General features: G+C 39.0%; 1 protein-coding gene across 1 annotated transcript in view; it reads left to right on the top strand.

Moving 5' to 3' along the window:
- The first annotated feature begins 2,627 nt into the window (after window positions 1-2,627).
- Window positions 2,628-18,433, top strand: part of BLK (BLK proto-oncogene, Src family tyrosine kinase) — a 45,202-nt gene continuing 29,396 nt past the window's right edge. The window contains exons 1-3 of the mRNA XM_070741761.1: window positions 2,628-2,665; window positions 10,643-10,763; window positions 15,248-15,290. Coding sequence (XP_070597862.1) covers window positions 2,628-2,665; window positions 10,643-10,763; window positions 15,248-15,290 — 202 coding nt within the window. The remainder of the gene's footprint in view (window positions 2,666-10,642; window positions 10,764-15,247; window positions 15,291-18,433) is intronic.

The raw sequence follows: 18,433 nt of genomic DNA, 5'->3' as shown, positions 1-18,433 counted from the left end.
CACCCTGACCAGGGACAACCTGATAGACCCAACAGGAGAAAGGACAGAACCAGTTCAGCAGTGCCAACCCCCACCCACCCAACCTGCCCACCCAACCCCAACCTGGTTAAAGAGACCAGAGCAGTATAATAATCTCAACTCAGCAGCAGCCAACTGTAAAAACCAGAGCTTACAGTTTCTGCAGCATTGTTATCAAGCCAGCAGTGACAGTGAAAAGGAAGGAAGGAAGCCCAGCAGGAACGAAAAAGAAAGGTTGGTTTGGAAGCACCTGGGAATATTATTATTATTATTATTATTATTATTATTATTATTATTATTATTATTATTAATTCGATTTGTATGCCGCCCCTCTCCGTAGACTTGGGGCGGCTCACAACAATAACAAAGACAATATAACAAATCTAATAATTTAAAGAACACTAAAAACCCCATTATTAAAAGCAAGCATACACACAAACATACCATGTATAAACTGTATAGGCCCGGGGGAGATGTCTCAGTTCCCCCATGCCTGACGCCAGAGATGGGTCTTAAGAGTTTTACGAAAGGCAAGGAGGGTGGGGGAAGTTCTGATCTCCGGGGGGAGCTGGGTCCAGAGGGTCGGGGCCGCCACAGAGAAGGCTCTTCTCCTGGGTCCCGCCAAACGCCATTGTTTGGTCGAATGGACCTGGAGAAGGCCAACTCTGTGGGACCTAATCTAATGGGACCTAACCTAATAGGGCAGAGAAGGAAAGAATTACTATCCCCCCTGCTTCCAAAGATTGGAATATGCAAGCAAGGGATTGATGGTGGGAACAGGGAAAGGGAAACTTTTTTTGGGGGGGGATAGTGATTGGATGGCCTCTCTTCATTTCCAGTATTGCTGGACTTTTCTGACTTTTGACATTGCTGGGTTTCCACAGCAGAGAAGCATGGCTTGTTGGATTGTTGCAATTATTCCCTTTTCCCCCTTCAATCCTTTTCTGCGCATCCCTTCTTTTATCCATGCTGCTCTCCGCCATAGTCCCCTCTAAGCTGAGCAGTGAGCAATCGCTCACTTAAAAATCATCATCAACCCAGAGTTTTCCAAACCTGCCCAGAAGCCGAGAGGGAAAGAGTGAGAGGGAAGGAGAGAGAGAGGAAGAGAGGAAGAGAGAGAAACAGATAGAAAAAAGGGAGGAAGGAAAAAGAAAGAAAAAGAATGGGAGTAAGGAAGAGAGAAAGAAAATCAAAATCTAGTTTGAAACTAGCTCAACTATTTAAGTGGCATTTTGATATTGATAGAGTTGCCCTATTATGAGCTCACTGTTATAGACACACAGTACAGTATTTTATTTTGAAATTCTCTGAGGCAAAACAGGGTGGGTTTTTTATTTGTTTGTTTGTTTATTTGTTTATTTATTTATTATTTCTGTGCCGCCCAGTCCCGAAAGGACTGCCACTCAGACACTATACTTTTCCGCCCACCCCCCCAAAAAATTAGAGGGAACACTGCTCTCCTCTCAGTCCTTCCTATGCGCTCCCTTTTCTTAGACAACATCCCTCACTCCAGCTCTTTCTCAGCTTACCTGAACTCTTCTCTATTGATGTTCCATGTCGTCATCAGTCCTCTGGGGATACATGGATAGGGCATTAGAACTAAGAATGAGAACAAAAAGAAGTGGTGCCCTAGAAGACAACAAAATAAAATTTTCTTTGAAACGGGGAAGTAGTGTGGCCATTTTTTTCAATTGTATTCCCTTCCTTCTGCAGGCACACCTATTCTGATTCCTTTTATATGGAGCTGCTTTTGTAAACTATTTGGAAAATAACAGCTGCTGCTTCAAAACGTTATTGTCATGCTGTTGACAGATGGATTCATTTAGAATGCATGACTCCCTTGTTATTCAGTCTATATCCATTCCCATTCGATAAGTCCACCCTATTTCCCTAACTGTGGTAGCTTTCAAATGTCTACATCCCCTAACATTTCCTGGGAGTGTCCAAGAAAAAAAAGAGTTATCGTCTAGTATATCAGGCTGAGAGCAATGGGACAAGGTTCACATAAAAAGATTGAGGCATGATACTTCAGTTGGAATACCCAACCGTTAAGACTTCTTTAGACATTTTATTACAAAATGTAATTTACTTCTCTCATTTTTTGAGGGCAAAGTATACATTTTTATTGGTGAAACTTCTTTTGTATATTGTCTATTTATTATATTTTACCACAATGTAATTTTTTTTCGTAAAAGCAGGAACTCTAAACAAAAATAATTTCTTGGATGTAAATAAGTAAAAGGTAAATAAATGGAAATTTAAAAATATAGAATTTGGCCTGTAAACATAAAAACAGCTCATTCTAGTCCTCTCGAGTTTCTTCCTGAGGACATTTTATTTTCCATTGAAGTAGCCACAAGTCTAAGATTAGCTCAACATATGCTATTTAGTTGATTTGCTGGTCTTAAGGCTTTAGACAGCAGCAACCCTGTCCCACTTTGTTATTCTGATGGTGTTGGCAGGAAACCACTAACAGAAGTCAACTGACAAAGCGGAGTTACTTTATTAGAACATTTTTCTAGTTGCATGCATTCTTATCAAGCAGACCATTAAAAAACAGACCTGGTTTGTTTTTTCTTTTAGCAATTCTGGAGGATTTCTGGAATTTCATGAGAAATGTTTTGATCCCCACACAAGCAACTCTAAGGTGAGAAACTGAATTCAATATTAACCAATTGGGACTGTATTTGAATGCATTGAATGTGATCTATAAAATTCAACATTGGACAGAATCTGCCCAGCAGCTGAGTGTAAACCATTCATTTAAACTTAATTTCCTATTTGTAAAGAGGGAATAGTTTTAACAGATGTTAAGCATAACATAAGGAGAAAAAAATAACTTTGAGCAGCCACATTTATCCAAACTTATATTCACTGCTCTTCTTGTTCAACATGATTCAGCATTCTCAACTTTTACTCATCTTCTCTTTCTTTTGGTATTTTGTAAGTATGTGGTCATGTGAAATATTGTCATAAGTGTATACTAGAGACTGCTAATTTTATAAAAATATTCAGGATAAATGTGTATATAATGTTGACTAATATACAGTCTCCATGTAATAATGGATGAATGATTTATTCCTCAAAATTGTTGGCAGTCAAAGGCAAATTTAGTTATTATCACGAACCCCAGCCACTTATTTTCAATTTGCTGCTTTGCAGAATGAGAAAGGCAGTATAAAAAATTAATAAATAAGTAAATAAATAAATTTGAAAATGGTGAACAAATATGATTGCCAGCAACTGCTTATATGCATTTTATATACAAATGCACACCCTCACAATTTTTTCTTTAAACATAAGATTTCTCTGGCATTTTGGTCTGAATCCAAAAATTCATTAAATTTTGGATGTTTTACTTGATCTTTATTAAATGCAATATTCCATTATTTGCAGTAGAACAAAATGAACTTAAAAACTACTTATGGTGAATGGTTCTGAAGAACTTAAAATTGCCTAACAAAAATGAAATTAATGAAATATTTACATTTTCATTGGTGATTTAAACATTTAAGTACAAAATATATTTATTTGAATTTTATTTATGGATGATTTGTGATATTTTAAAGTCCTGGGGTTAAATTTGTCAATATTAAACTTTACGGGATGCTTGCTATGGTGATATGATATGACAGACAATATACTGAATAACCTTGACCATGTTTATTATTCTTGAATTGAGAACTGCATTAATTTGCTTGTCAAAAAAAATAAGTTGTAGAAGTTTTGCACTGAATCTAAAGAAGTGATAGTCTTTTGTTCATTGGATGTCTTAAAAATACAGGGAGAAAAGGGCTACAGAATTAAGAGCATAATTTAGCCCATTTTTGTAGGAGGGCTGTAACTGGTTAATTGTTATTCTTGGGTGACTAGAAAAATGTTCAGACATCCACTCTTCTCAATTCACTGAATGTTAGACCACATCATTCCCCTTTTTCTTGATCCTTGAAAATGGCTAATTTTCAAAAGGAAAATTAGCGCCAAAGAGATGGTCCTAAGTATTTATTCATAATTAAGTCCCTATGAATTGACTGGCCAATGAATGTATTGAGAGAATGCTGAGCGAATGGAATGACTGTTTTTAATTGTTTCTTGGGGTTTTAGACTTTTAAATAAATGAATTGGATCTAAGATACAGTATACAGAATATCTCCGAGACCGCCTTCTGCTGCACGAATCCCAGCGACCGATTAGGTCCCACAGAGTCGGCCTTCTCCGGGTCTCGTCAACTAAACAATGTCGGTTGGCGGGCCCCAGGGGAAGAGCCTTCTCTGTGGCGGTCCCGACTCTCTGGAACCAGCTCCCCCCGGAGATCAGGACTGCCCCCACTCTCCTTGCCTTTCGTAAACTCCTCAAAACCCACCTTTGTCGTCAGGCATGGGGGAATTGAGATATCTCCCCCGGGCCTATATAATTTATGTATGGTATGTTTGTAGGTATGTCTGCTTAAAGATGGGGTTTTCTTAACTATTTTAAATTTTAAATTGTAAATTATTAGATTTGTTATGAATTGTTTTATTATGTTGTGAGCCGCCCCGAGTCTACGGAAAGGGGCGGCATACAAATCTAATAAATAAATAAATAAATTGTATATTGTTTGTTATATGTTGTGAAGTGCCCCAAGTCCTCAGAGAGGAGCGGCATAAAAGTCAACTAACTAACTAACTAACTGAATGAATGAATGAATGAATGAATGAATGAATGAATGAATGATGGATGGATGGATGGATGGATGGATGAATAAAGCTTTATTACATTTGTGAGGCATTTATTGTTTATCTTATCAGTTTGTTGATTAAAGCACAAGATGCTTTTTAGTTTTTGTTTGAAGGATAAATAATAGATGCATCCATTTTCCTTTGTAAAATTTCTGGACAGTGATGGATTGATCTAAAGTGGAGATAACAATTGAATAGAATATCAACAGCTGTTGATAGTTGGCAGTGGCTGTGATGGGGTAGTGCTAGACCAGGTAAGGGGAGGAATCATACTGAGTCCTCTTGGACTCAGTCCTGAGGTAATGCTACTGATGGAAAATAAATTAATCCGTTAAATTCATATTTCCACAAAAACTACTTTCTCACTCACAGATCAGTTCATGAATCTAATCTTGGCAACTTTTTTTGAAAATTGGACTACAACTCTGAGATTGTGCCAAATAATGGTTCTTAGACAAATTCTATGCACAGTATTATGGATTATTAGGAAAGTAGCATAAAACAGTGCATTAATCTGAGAAGAAATTATGGCAGAAATTTGCATACTGTTCAAAACTGCATATCCAATTTAGTGGACTAGGAGAAATATACCGGTACATAAAATAATGTAAATTCTCTGTTTATTTTTCTTTGAATTTATAGGCAGTGAGAGGAACCTGTAGATTAATAATACCCAGATAATTTATGGTGGTTAAAATGAGACCATAGAGATATCATAAAGGATATAGTTTTGCAGGCCCAGAAGGAATAATAATAATTAATAATAATAATTTATTGGATTTGTATGCCGCCCCTCTCCGCACACTCAGGGCGGCTAACAACAATAATAAACACAACATGTACAATCCAATAATAAAAACAACTAAAAACCCCTATTATAAAACCAAACATACACACAAACATACCATGCATAACTTGTAATGGCCTAGGGGGAAGAGCTATCTCAACTCCCCCATGCCTGGCGGTAAAAATGAGTCTTGAGTAGTTTACGAAAGACAGGGAGGGTGGGGGTAGTTCTAATCTCCTGAGGGAGTTGATTCCAGAGGGCCAGGGCCATCACAGAGAAGGCTCTTCCCCTGGGGCCCGCCAAACGACATTGTTTAGTCAACGGGACCCGGAGAAGGCCAACTCTGTGGGACTTTATCAGTCGCTGGGATTCGTGCGGTAGCAGGCGGTTCCGGAGGTAATCTGGTCCATTGCCATGTAGGGCTTTAAAGGTCATAACCAACACTTTGAATTGTGACCGGAAACTGATCGGCAGCCAATGCAAGCCACGGAGTGTTGAAGAACCGTGGGCGAATCTTGGAAGCCCCATGATGGCTCTCGGGCTGCGTTCTGTACGATCTGAAGTTTCCAGACACTTTTCAGAGGTAGCCCCATGTACAGAGCGTTGCAGTAATCGAACCTCGAGGTGATGAGGGCATGAGTGACTGTGAGCAAATGCCCTCCTCGCCACAGCCGAAAGATGATGTTCCAATGTCAGCTGTGGATCGAGGAGGACGCCCAAGTTGCAAACCCTCTCTGAGGGGGTCAGTAGTCCCCCCCCCAGGGTAATGGACGGACAGATGGAATTGTCCTTGGGAGGCAAGACCCACAGCCACTCCGTCTTGTCTGAAATAAAATAATGTGGAAAAATGTTTTTTAAACATGCGATTTCATGTCAACTCAAAATGGGTCATTTAATGAATGTCTTTGGTTATGCTTATGGTGTGAGTATTCTTCAGGACTGGAATGTCTCCCAATATTTTAACCATTGGTTGATGACAAGACACCATTAATTTAGTAATATATTTTACTCCTGTGTAAACGTGGCACCTAAGCAGCAAAAGCAGCACCTGCTGGGTTTGCAGCCTTTTATTTATGATTGAAAAATAACTGGAAGATGGTCATGTATCAGTTTTCTTTGGACAATCTAGTTAAAAGTTATGAATCTAGATGAGCTGTGGTATAATGACAGCAACAATATGACAGCATCCATTTATAACCTGCTTTTTAATATAAATATTGTCAGACTAATTTGTATCACAAAGCTAATGAAACAAAAATGATGATGGATACCATGGCAAGCCAAAGTCTAACTCAAAATGATGGCTTCAGCCTGACATGCCATTTGTTTTAAAGGTGCTGAGTTTGTCAGCTGGAGAGCTGGCAGCCCAGATTGGAGACCCAGAACTCCATGCAAAGAAGTGAGCACCCATTACTTTCCCCAGCTCCTGCCCACCTACCAGTTTGAAAACATGAAAATGCAAGTAGATAAATAGGTATCACTTTGGTGGGAAGGTGTTCTGCCTGACAGGGCTCAGGCGGTAATTAAAGGTCCAGGAAAGAAGGTCAGACACACACGAGCATTGCTAAAGAGCAAACTTGTATTAAACATAAAAGAAAAGACAAACACAGTTCGAAGCGAAAATTCAGATAGTTACAAAGTTCATGTAAAAGCAAACAAATACAAAGTTCACATAGCAGGAAGGTTCCAATAGTTCTCCAAATTTTCGAGGCACGATAGCAGCAACTATTCGCAGGTTTTCCAACTCCCACTTGCCTGACAATGCTGGGTTGAATCCAAAAGCACAGAGGAGAGGCTTCAAAGCAGGAAACAGCAAACACACAAACCACACAGATAAACACCCACAGTTTGCCTCTGCCTCTGTTCCCTTTTGTAACTGTAGCCCTCATTATGGGAACCACACCTAGCCCTCATTCTGTGGACCACACCCAAACACAGGTAACACCAGAATCACCGTTGATAATCCCTTAATTGAGCCCTACGTTGCATTGCTCTACGGCTACGTATATTGATTATCTGTTCGGCGTCCGAATCCAGAGAAGAGAGGCTATCCGACAGGCTGCCTGCCAAGTCCCCTGGGTTGTCTGCCAGTTCCTTTGGGCTGTCTGCCAACTCCTCTGAACAATCGGCCACATCCTCTGGGCTGTCTGCCACGTTTTCCTGGCTGACAGCCATGCTTTCGCAATCACTCTGTGACTCATCTCTCACAGACGTGGGGGCAGCAGCCGGCCCAAACCCAAACACAACAGAAGGTAATGGCGCTCCATGCATCTTTGACACATGGCCATATTTAACATTTAAATATGTTAAAGGGTTAAATAAGGTTCAAGAGGGAAATGTTTTTAATAGGAAAGTGAACACAAGAACAAGGGGACACAATCTGAAGTTAGTTGGGGGAAAGATCAAAGGCAACATGAGAAAATATTATTTTACTGAAAGAGTAGTAGATCCTTGGAACAAACTTCCAGCAGACGTGGTTGGTAAATCCACAGTAACTGAATTTAAACATGCCTGGGATAAACATATAAGAGATAAATATCTCCAAGACCGCCTGCTGCCGCACAAATCCCAGCGACCGATTAGGTCCCACAGAGTGGGCCTTCTCCAGGTCCCGTCAACTAAACAATTTCGGTTGGCGGGCCCCAGGGGAAGAGCCTTCTCTGTGGCGGCCCCGACCCTCTGGAACCAACTTCCCCCGGAGATTAGAACTGCCCCTACTCTCCTTGCCTTTCGTAAGCTCCTTAAGACCCACCTGTGTCGTCAGGCATGGGGGAACTGAGACATCTCCCCCGGGCATATACAATTTATGAATGGTATGTGTGTATGTATGTGTGTTTAGAAAATGGGTTTTTTAAAATGTTTTTAGTAGAAATTTAGATTTGTTATAAATTGTTTTTCACTTTGTTGTGAGCCGCCCCGATTCTGCGGAGAGGGGCGGCATACAAATCTAAATAAATAAATAAATAAATAAATAAATAAATAAATAAATAAATAAATAAATAAATAAATAAATAAATAAATAAATAAATAAATAAATAAATAAATAAATAAATAAATAAATAAATAAATAAATAAATATCCATCCTAAGATAAAATACAGGAAATAGTATAAGGGCAGACTAGATGGACCATGAGGTCTTTTTCTGCCGTCAGTCTTCTATGTTTCTATGTTTCTATGCTGACCACATGATACAGAAGTTGTCTTCAGACAATGCTGGCTTCCTCAGTCAAGAAACAGATATGAACAATGTGCCTTAGACCTGGACACCTGACAGGGAAATCTTTACATTTAAAAAAAACTTGTTTTAGTTACTGAACACATGCTTATTTGTTTGTATTCAAATGTGTTCTTTATCAGCTGAAAGGAAAGATTCTAAAATATCAAGAGTTTTAGATTTAAGCACAATGAATGTTCCAATCTCCCTCTTTCCCCCCTTTTCTTATGCTGCTAATTACCAAATGTAGAGAAACAAGATCAAGCTCCTTACATATTACCTACTAAGATCCAGATACCACTCATGTTCATTATTATTATTATTTATTAAATTTTATGCAAATTTTGAATGATGAATTCAATTTAAATAACATGAATGATTAAATTAATAATACATATGAATAAAACTAACTAAAGTAAAACAATTTACTTTATTTATATTGTTTTTAATAATTAAGCATGGATCAGAAATAAAGAAATGCCAATTAATTTAGAATATAGCTCTTCTTCCATTCTGTACTTTTTATATGTTGACAGCAGGTTCAAAAATTGAAAATTCCATTATGTGCCACTCAAACATTGTGAAGCATTAATTGATCTATACTGCAATTAGATGTTCAAGTCAAGTATTAACAATAAAAAGTCAATATCATTGTGAGCCAAAATTATCCAACTGGGAGTAGTCAATATTCATTTGCTTAATGGGAAATTATTGTGAAATTAATAGAGGTTGTGAATTGTCTAAAAATCTGTGATTTATTGCCGACTCCTGGTCAGGTAAGTTTGTTATCGGCCATATTCTTTTAAAAGCACCAAAGAATTGAGGTATTTGAACTATGGTGCTGGACAAGACTTTTGTGAATCCCTTGGACTGCAAGGTGATCAAACTGAGGAAATCAACCCTGATTGTTCTTTAGAAGGCCAGATCCTGAAGATGAAACCCAAATACTATGGCCACCTAATGAAGAAGAAGGATTAACTGGAGAAGAGCCTGTTGTTAGGAAAGATTGAGGGCAAAAGAAGGAGGGGATGACAGAGAATGAGGTGGCTGGATGGATTCACTGGCTGGATGGATTCACAGTCAGTGAGAGCTTAAATGGACTCCAGAGAATGGTAGAGGACAGGAAGACCTGGAGAAATGATTTGTCCATGGAGTTGCGATGGATAAGATACGACCGCAATTAACAACAACACAACTTCATGTAATTTTAGCTGTAATAATAAAAAAAATTGGGATAAGAAGGAAAGTACTACTTTACGTTTTAATTGCCAAAGTATAAATTTTCTCTGTAATGGCTGAGAATGACCTGAAGGCAAAATAAGTCATATTAGAATGGTTACTAAGGGATGTTCACATCATTGTTAGGAGATGTGAAGAAGAACATTAAGAAAAGCTTGCAGGCAAAAAAGTAATACACATACACACAGAAATCCAGCCCAAACCAGTAACATTCTCTTAAGGTAAAGAAAGTTAGAGGTTCGGGATTTTGATCTTAGCTGCACTAGACAGATACAAAAATAAATAATTTTAAACAAAAAAAAAAGCTGACAAAAGGGCAAAGTTGATGGAGGAGACTTTTATTCTATATCTTTTGCCCCAGACAATGTTCTCTCATAAGATTAATTTCTTATATCTGAAATATTAACAGATTTTAAGATTATTTTTTTATGTTCATCATTTGATCTTTATTATGAATATAAACATTGCATTTTTCCTATTTTGAGATAAATGACTTTATTTTTCTTCCATGCTAGTTTATATGGTAATAGTTCCATTTCTTTCACATCTTTATCATTTTATGAAAATATTATGAACATTTTATAATATTTTAATGTTTTGATAAAGCAAAACAAGAAATGACAATATTAAATGTTTAAAGTCAGTCCTGCTTGCATTTATTTCAGAGACAGGATGGGACTATGTGAAAGCAGAAAAATGAGAAGCAGGAAAGAAAGGAATAATTCTCTATATAGACAGAAACCTCAGACAGCCATGAAAAGGAAAGTTCTACCATCTGCACGACCGGTAAGTTTTAATCTTCAAGAAAGAGTAATTTAGGAACTAAAATTCTGCACCCAGGCAAAGTATTCCAGCAATGAGATCAGGGGTGAGTTCTGGGTCGTTTTGCTGCTGGTTTCTATGTTTCTAACTATGGTTTTGGAGAAAGACTCCTGCGAGTCTTTTGGACTGCAAGGGAAACAAACTGGTCAGAGCTAAAGGAGATCAGCCCTGATTGCTCTTTAGAAGGCCAGATCCTGAAGATGAAACTCAAATATGTTGGCCACCCTAATGAGAAGGAAGGACTCACTGGAGAAGAGCTTGATCCTGGGAAAGATTGAGGGCAAAAGAGGAAGGAGACGAATAGAGAATGAGGTGGCTGGATGGAGTCACTGAAGCAGTAGGCGTGAGCTTAAATGGACTTGGGGGGGATGCTAGAGGAAAGAAAGGCCTGGAGGAACATTGTCCAGGGGGCCGCGATGCATCGGACTTTGTGACTAATAACAACAATATATATAAAGTGAAGTCATTGGTGCTCTCTGAGCTTGGTTGTTTGCTTGCAGTTGTTTCATTATTCAACCAGTTGACATCAACACTTGGTGTTGGCAGGGCAAGTTACTGCATAAAAACAGAGTGCAAACCCCCCACTCTCTAACACTGATGATGTTACGTCTGGAAGAAAACAATGAAGTGTTTTTAATAGGAAAGTGACAAGAACAAGGGGACACAATCTGAAGTTAGTTGGGGGAAAGATCAAAAGCAACATGAGAAAATATTATTTTACTGAAAGAGTAGTAGATCCTTGGAACAAACTTCCAGCAGACGTGGTAGATAAATCCACAGTAACTGAATTTAAGCATGCCTGGGATAAACATATATCCATCCTAAGATAAAATACAGAAAATAGTATAAGGGCAGACTAGATGGACCATGAGGTCTTTTTCTGCCGTCAGACTTCTATGTTTCTATGTTTGCTCAGGGTTGCATTGAGCACATGTGCATGCTTCCCCCCCCCCGCAACAATTAAAAAATAGCTTCAAAATTCAATGTGGCGGCACCCACGGATTATCACTCACAGAACCAGCTCTGTTACATCATAGCCGGTTTACTAATGGTTCTAAAGAACTGATTAGAACCAGTAGGAACCCACCTCTAAGTCAGATGTATATGTTTGAGAGTTTGAGTCCAGTTTCCAAAAATAAAAGAATTCTCCATCTGGCTGTCAACCTTAATCTCCATCCATCAGCCATGAATTTCACCTTGTTTCCTCCAGAAACATTTCTCATTATGCTTCTCAATTATTCAGCTAACATTTAGCATTCATTTCAGTCACAGTCCCTGCTAGGCTTGATCAAAGTTCCATCTAACCCAACAGCTTGATCTTAATAATCAAATAGGTGCTTCCAGGATGCCCTAGAGGCAGGAAAGAAATTAGGCTCTGTCAAATAGTAATCAGCAGCAGCTAAATTTTTAATCCAATCAATTTTTTTATTACTGTTTCTTCAGCTTCAGTTGGTATCCAAAATACAATAACCAGACTCACAGTTTCAGAATCAAGATATTGGTGTCACACTATGATGGTAAAAATGTGAGTCCAGAGAGTTAATTAAAATGTCTGTTATTTCTAATCAATCCTGGAATTAAAGGAAACTCTAGCCAGGAGGATCTGAAATGCAGAGATAATATGTCCAGATGTCCACATACTTCTGTCTTCCCATCTTCCCTCGGCACTGGCTAGACGGCTAAGGCTAATGAATTAATTTTAATAATACTGATAGTCCTCGACTTATAACAGTTTATTTAGTGGCTATTCTAAGTTACAACAGAACTGAAAAATGCGACTTATGACTATTTTTGACATTTACAACTGTTGCAACATCCCCATAATCACTTGATCAAAATTCAAATGCTTTATTTATTTATTAGATTTGTATTTATTTATTAGACTTGTATGCCGCCCCTCTCCGTAGGCTCAGCTTGGACGCTGACTCATATTTATGATAATTACAGTATCCTGGGATCAGAAGAGGGTTGTTCCCAGTTTGGATCTGTTTGCCTGAACTGGTAGCAACCCGCTGGTGATGTCACAATGATGTCATGGAACCAGTTCTGTCAGTGCTGGTCTGTGGATACCACCTCCGTTCCCTCTAAGCTGCGCGCAACTGCGCGCATGCACCCCAAAACACCCCCGCACCATTTTCCAAGGGTGCGCAAGGAGCTGCCGCCGCCCCCGCCCCCTGCGCCTCTGGACCCCTCACACCCCTGGTTTATCGCCACTGCCCCCTGTCCGCCCACCCGATCTGCCTCTCTTTCTCCTCCTCCGCTTCCTGCCTTGAGGCACAGCTCCTCCCACAGCGGGAAAGCCCACCCCGCCGCTCTTGCAGTCCCTTCGCCAAAAGCGCTTTCGTCCTGGGCTGTCAGTGAGAGGGCTGCAAGAGAGGCTGGGCAGGCGTTCTCACAGCAGAGGCCGGCGAAGGTAATTTTCAATGTCGGGCGGCAGGTGCGAGCGCTCCCCATCCCCCTGCCAGCCCGCTCAGAACATTCAAAATAAGAAAAACCTTCACCGGCAAAGGTTTTTATTATTTTGAATGTTCTGGGCGAGGTGGCAGGGGGATGGAGAGCGCATGTCCGCACCCGTGCACCCAACATTAAAATCACCTTCGCTGGTCTCCGCTGTGAGAAGAACGGAAAGAGAATGAGAAAGAGTGAGAGCAACAGACAGAGCAAGATAGAGAGAAAGTGAGAAAGAGAGAGAGAAAGAGGGGGAGAGAAAGAGATAGCAAGAGAGAGAGAACAATAGAGAGAAAGAGTGAGAGAAAGAAAACAAGAGAGAAAGAGTGAGTGAGAGAGAAAGAAAGAAAAAATGAGAGAAAGTGAGAAAAAGAGAGAAAGGGGGAGAGAGAGAGAAAGCAAGAGAGAGAGAGAGAGAGATGAGAGAGGAAGGAAGGAAAAGAGTGAGAGAGAGGAAGAAAGCAAGAAAGAGAAAGAGAAAGCAAGAGAGAGAGTGGAAGGAAGAGAGAGAGAGAGAAATGATAGAAAAAAGGGGAGAAAAAAGAGAAATGAGAAAATGATTGAGGCAGAGAATGAAAGGAAAGAGAGAGAAACAGAGAGAGAAGTGACTCTGCATATGGTAAAAGCACTTTAATAACAGAGGGGAAAAAACCCAGTCCTCACCTGTTTTTATTAATAGTTATGTTTTTGGTTTTGCTGGTTGTTTTAGTTTCAATAGTAATGGATTTTGGTTTTTTAAAATTATTAATTTCTTTTAATAAAAAAGAAGGGATTTTTTTTCTTATGTCTGTATGTATGTATCTATTTATCTATTTATCTATTTATCTATTTATCTATTTATCTATTTATCTATTTATCTATTTATCTATTTATCTATTTATCTATTTATCTATTTATCTATTTATCTATTTATCTATTTATCTATTTATCTATTTATCTATTTATCTATTTATCTATTTATCTATTTATCTATTTATCTATTTATCTATTTATCTATTTATCTATTTATCTATTTATCTATTTATCTATTTATCTATTTATCTATTTATCTATTTATCTATTTATCTATTTATCTATTTATTTGCCGCCCAGTCCCAAGGGGACTGCCGCTCAGACACTATACTTTTCTGCCCACACTGGGGAAAAAAATTAGAGGGAACATTGGACACCATCTCTTTTTTTTAAATGGATTTTTTTTAGGGGGGGATTTTTAATGGGACTTTTTTCTTCTGAGCATGTGCAAAATCCAGATTTCCAGCACTGCGCATATGTCACCATCTTGGTTTTGGCTTTGGGGGATGGGGTTATTTTTTCTGCACTGTGCATGTGTGCATGCAATAGGCACATGGGCGGCCACACAGCGCAGGAGGAAGTGAACCAGCAGCAAGGTAAGTTAGAACCCACCCCTGCTTGGGATCATATCTGACAAGCAAAGTCTATGGGGAAGCCAGATTCACTTAAGAACCATATTACTAATGCAGTGATTCATTTAGCAAGAGCAGCAAGAAAAGTCATAAAATAGAGCAAAATTCAGTTAACAAATGTCTTGCTTAGAAATTTGGGCTCCAATTTTGGTTGTAAGTTGAGGTCTACATGTATCTTCCCATACTTGATTACTGGAAAGTACTGTAAAAGTTTCTGTGCAATGTGGTTGTTTGCTGATCCTGTCTAAATTTCAGCATACGTGTAATTTTGCAAGGGGGAAGAAATTGTAGTCCTCCAGATGTTATTAAACCTCAACTTCCATCAGCTTCCCCTAACCTGGTCAGAAGTGAGGAATGCTGGAAACTGTAATTCAGTCAACTCCAAAGGGGTCCAGTTTGCTCTTTCCAGATAAATAGATGGCTTCTGCTATTAACTGAAATGAGCAAATTCTCAGCAGGCTGAATTTTGTTCCTAGGACAACATTTGGTAATAGAATTATATACAAATGTATCCTTGACATCCAATTTCAATGCAATTAAGTAATGCTTGGCTTCTCCTTTTAATTTCTTCCAAAGGGCAAGAATTTATCCATCACTTCTGCTGACCCACTTGAAAAAGGTAAAAAGGATTTATGTCTTTGTTTCTGAATGTTTATTGTGGATTCTTACCAGATGATGCTTAATGATGTCAACAACAATTGAATGAATAAAATAACACGTAATAAAAGAGAAAAATAAGACAATTTTACTTATTAGTACAGTGATACCTTGTCTCACAAACTTAATTGGTTCTGGGATGAGGTTCTTAAGGTGAACAGTTTGTAAGACGAAACAGTGTTTCCCATAGGAATCAATGGAAAAGCGATTAATGCGTGCAAGCCCAAAATTCACCCCTTTTGCCAGCCAAAGCGCCCATTTTTGCGCTGCTGGGATTTCCCTGAGGTTCCCCTCCATGGGAAACCCTACCTCTGGACCTCTGTGTTTTTGCGATGCTACAGGGGAATCCCAGCATCACAAAAATGAGTGCTTCGTTGGCAACGGAAGTCTGGAGATGGGGTTTCCCAGCGAAGGGAGCATCAGTGAAATTGCAGCATCGCAAAAACACCAAAGTCCTCGAAACCCCACCTCCGGACCTCTGTGTTTTTGCGATGCTGCAATTTCACTGAGGCTTCCCTCGCTGGGAAACCCCACCTCCAGACTTCCATTGCCAGCGAAGCACCCGTTTTTGCACTGCTGGATTCCCCTGCTGGGATCACAAAAACACGGAAGTCCAGAGGTGGGGTTTCCCATGGAGGGGAGCCTCAGGGGAATCCCAGCAGCGCAAAAACAGGGGCTTCGCTGGCAACGGAAGTCCAGAGGTGGGGCATCCCAGCGCCGGCGGTGGTTTTGTAAGGTGAAAATAGTTTGTAAGAAGAGGCAAAAAAATCTTAAACCCCGGGTTTGTATCTTGAAAAGTTTGTATGACGAGATGTTTGTAAGACGAGGTATCACTGTATATCTATATCCGTCTATATTGCCCATCTCATTTAAATGACTCAGTGGTTTACAATAAAATATAAAAATAAATAAACAAAAAAGATAAATCAGAGTTATGTACAAAGTTAAGGACAATGCATTTGAGTTATGGCTATTTGCTCCAATATGAAAATAATTCCAGAATTTGGCTTCTTATGAAATATACTTTTGAAAGATGAAAAAGTATAGTGAATGGTTTTCTAGAGAAACTAACAAACAGCAAGTGATAAACATCCTTAGCAACATGCACTATGGATTAAGGAGAGAAAGAGTGTAGACATCAGTTTCACATAGGGAAGCTACTTTTGCTTGCAAAATAAGCCTAACATCATTTCCTCCTTCCCCTATTCAATATTTTGGCTTGCAAAATGACCTGATTCCATCTCTAAATCCAAAAGTAGAGATAACCATCGCTCTTCTCAAAGAGCTATATATCGTTCTAGACACTTGTGACCATGCATTGAAAAGGAGAAGCTTGCAAGTGTTTTTATTTGAAAAGGTCAGACAAAGTGCCATTTAGAAGCATCTGTCTCGTGAGTGCCTATATTTAGAAAAATATCTTGTTCACCGTCTATAAATTAACCAGCAAGTGCTCAAATTATAAAACCATTTTTCCTCTTTGATTGTGGAGCAGGGCTGGGTGAGAAATCAAGTTTAATGGAATCAACTCTGTACTGAACAATTACTACTAAAAAGACAAAGTTTATGCTTATGACGATATAGCTGTCACTGGCTTATCTCATGTCTGGTCACCCTCAAGAATATAACTCACTCAGCAGGAGGAGGGATTAGAAAAATGCAGTTATACAGTATTTTGAAGAAAAGATAAGATCAAAAGTGATTATATTTCATGCATTTAATTTATCTTTTTCTTTCTTTCTTTCTTTTTTTTCTTTCTTTTTAACATTTGTCTTTTACTTTATGTAAATTTAATAAATTTAAAGACAAAGAATATGGCAATAGAAAGCGGAACATAACATTTGGTTGAGGAAGGCAAAAGCATGAAGAAAAAACATTTGAGCAAGCATTAGACTGGTCCCATTGTACTTTTCATAACCTGATATATTTTATCTTAGGTTATGATCATTCTCCCAGAATCCAATAGGATTGGAATCTCTCTTTATTTATTTTATTTATTTATTTATTAGATTTGTATGCCACCCCTCTCCGAAGACTCGGGGCGGATAACAACAGTATAAAAAGACAATGTAAACAAATCTAATATTAAAAATAATCTTTAAAACCCCAATTTAAAGAACCACTCATACATACAAGCATACCATGTATAAATTCTATAAGCCTAGGGGAAAGGGAAATTTCAATTCCCCCATGCCTGACGACAGAGGTGGGTTTTAAGGAGCTTGCGAAAGGCAAGGAGGGTGGGGGCAACTCTGATATCTGGGGGGAGCTGGTTCCAGAGGGCCAGGGCCGCCACAGAGAAGGCTCTTCTCCTGGGTCCCGCCAAACGACATTGCTTAGTCGACAGGACCCAGAGAAGGCCAACGCTGTGGGACCTAACCGGTCGCTGGGATTCGTACATCTTAGCTGTTTCTCAATGTTTATTATTATTATTATTATTATTATTATTATTATTATTATTATTATTAATTAGGTTTGTATGCCGCCCCTCTCCGCAGACTCCACAGTTATATTTTCTGTATGTTAGATCATCAGAGGAAGAGGCATGTCACAGGTTGAACAATTAACACAACTGCTTTATTCAATGACAGTTCACAATCCAGCAAAGCCGTGTCTGACAGTTCTCCCTTTTATAGGGAGTTGTCAGACTGCTTAACCAATCAGGGCTGAATATCTTTCCCACTATTCTGGCAAACCTGAGTGGAGCCCTAGCTCTTGGCTGTATGAATATGTAACACATTTGGGTTTTTGCATCTTACTACAGAGATTAGTAGCCTGTAGGCCTCCAACACCCAGCAAGTAAAGTCAATTATGGCAAAAGTTGGAGTTTCTGTTGAGAAATATTTAGAAGGTCACAGCACAGCCATTCCTGCCCTGATCTAACTAAATCCAAATATTCTGAAATACGACTTTAGCAACAGAGTGGTTAATGCCTGGAACTCACTATCTGACTATGTGGTTTTGTCACCAACCCACAAAACTTAGACTGTCCACTGTTGACCTTACCCAATTCCTAAGAGGTCAGTAAGGTGTGTGCATAAGCGCACCAGCATGCCTACTGTCCCTGTCCTAATGTTCCCTCTTATCAGTACCCAGCTTATGTTTATA

The sequence above is a fragment of the Erythrolamprus reginae genome, chromosome 1 (assembly GCF_031021105.1).
Source record: "Erythrolamprus reginae isolate rEryReg1 chromosome 1, rEryReg1.hap1, whole genome shotgun sequence".
NCBI lineage: Eukaryota > Metazoa > Chordata > Lepidosauria > Squamata > Dipsadidae > Erythrolamprus > Erythrolamprus reginae.
The sequence above is the reverse complement of the archived record's forward strand: the minus strand, read 5'-3'. Positions and strand labels throughout refer to the sequence as shown.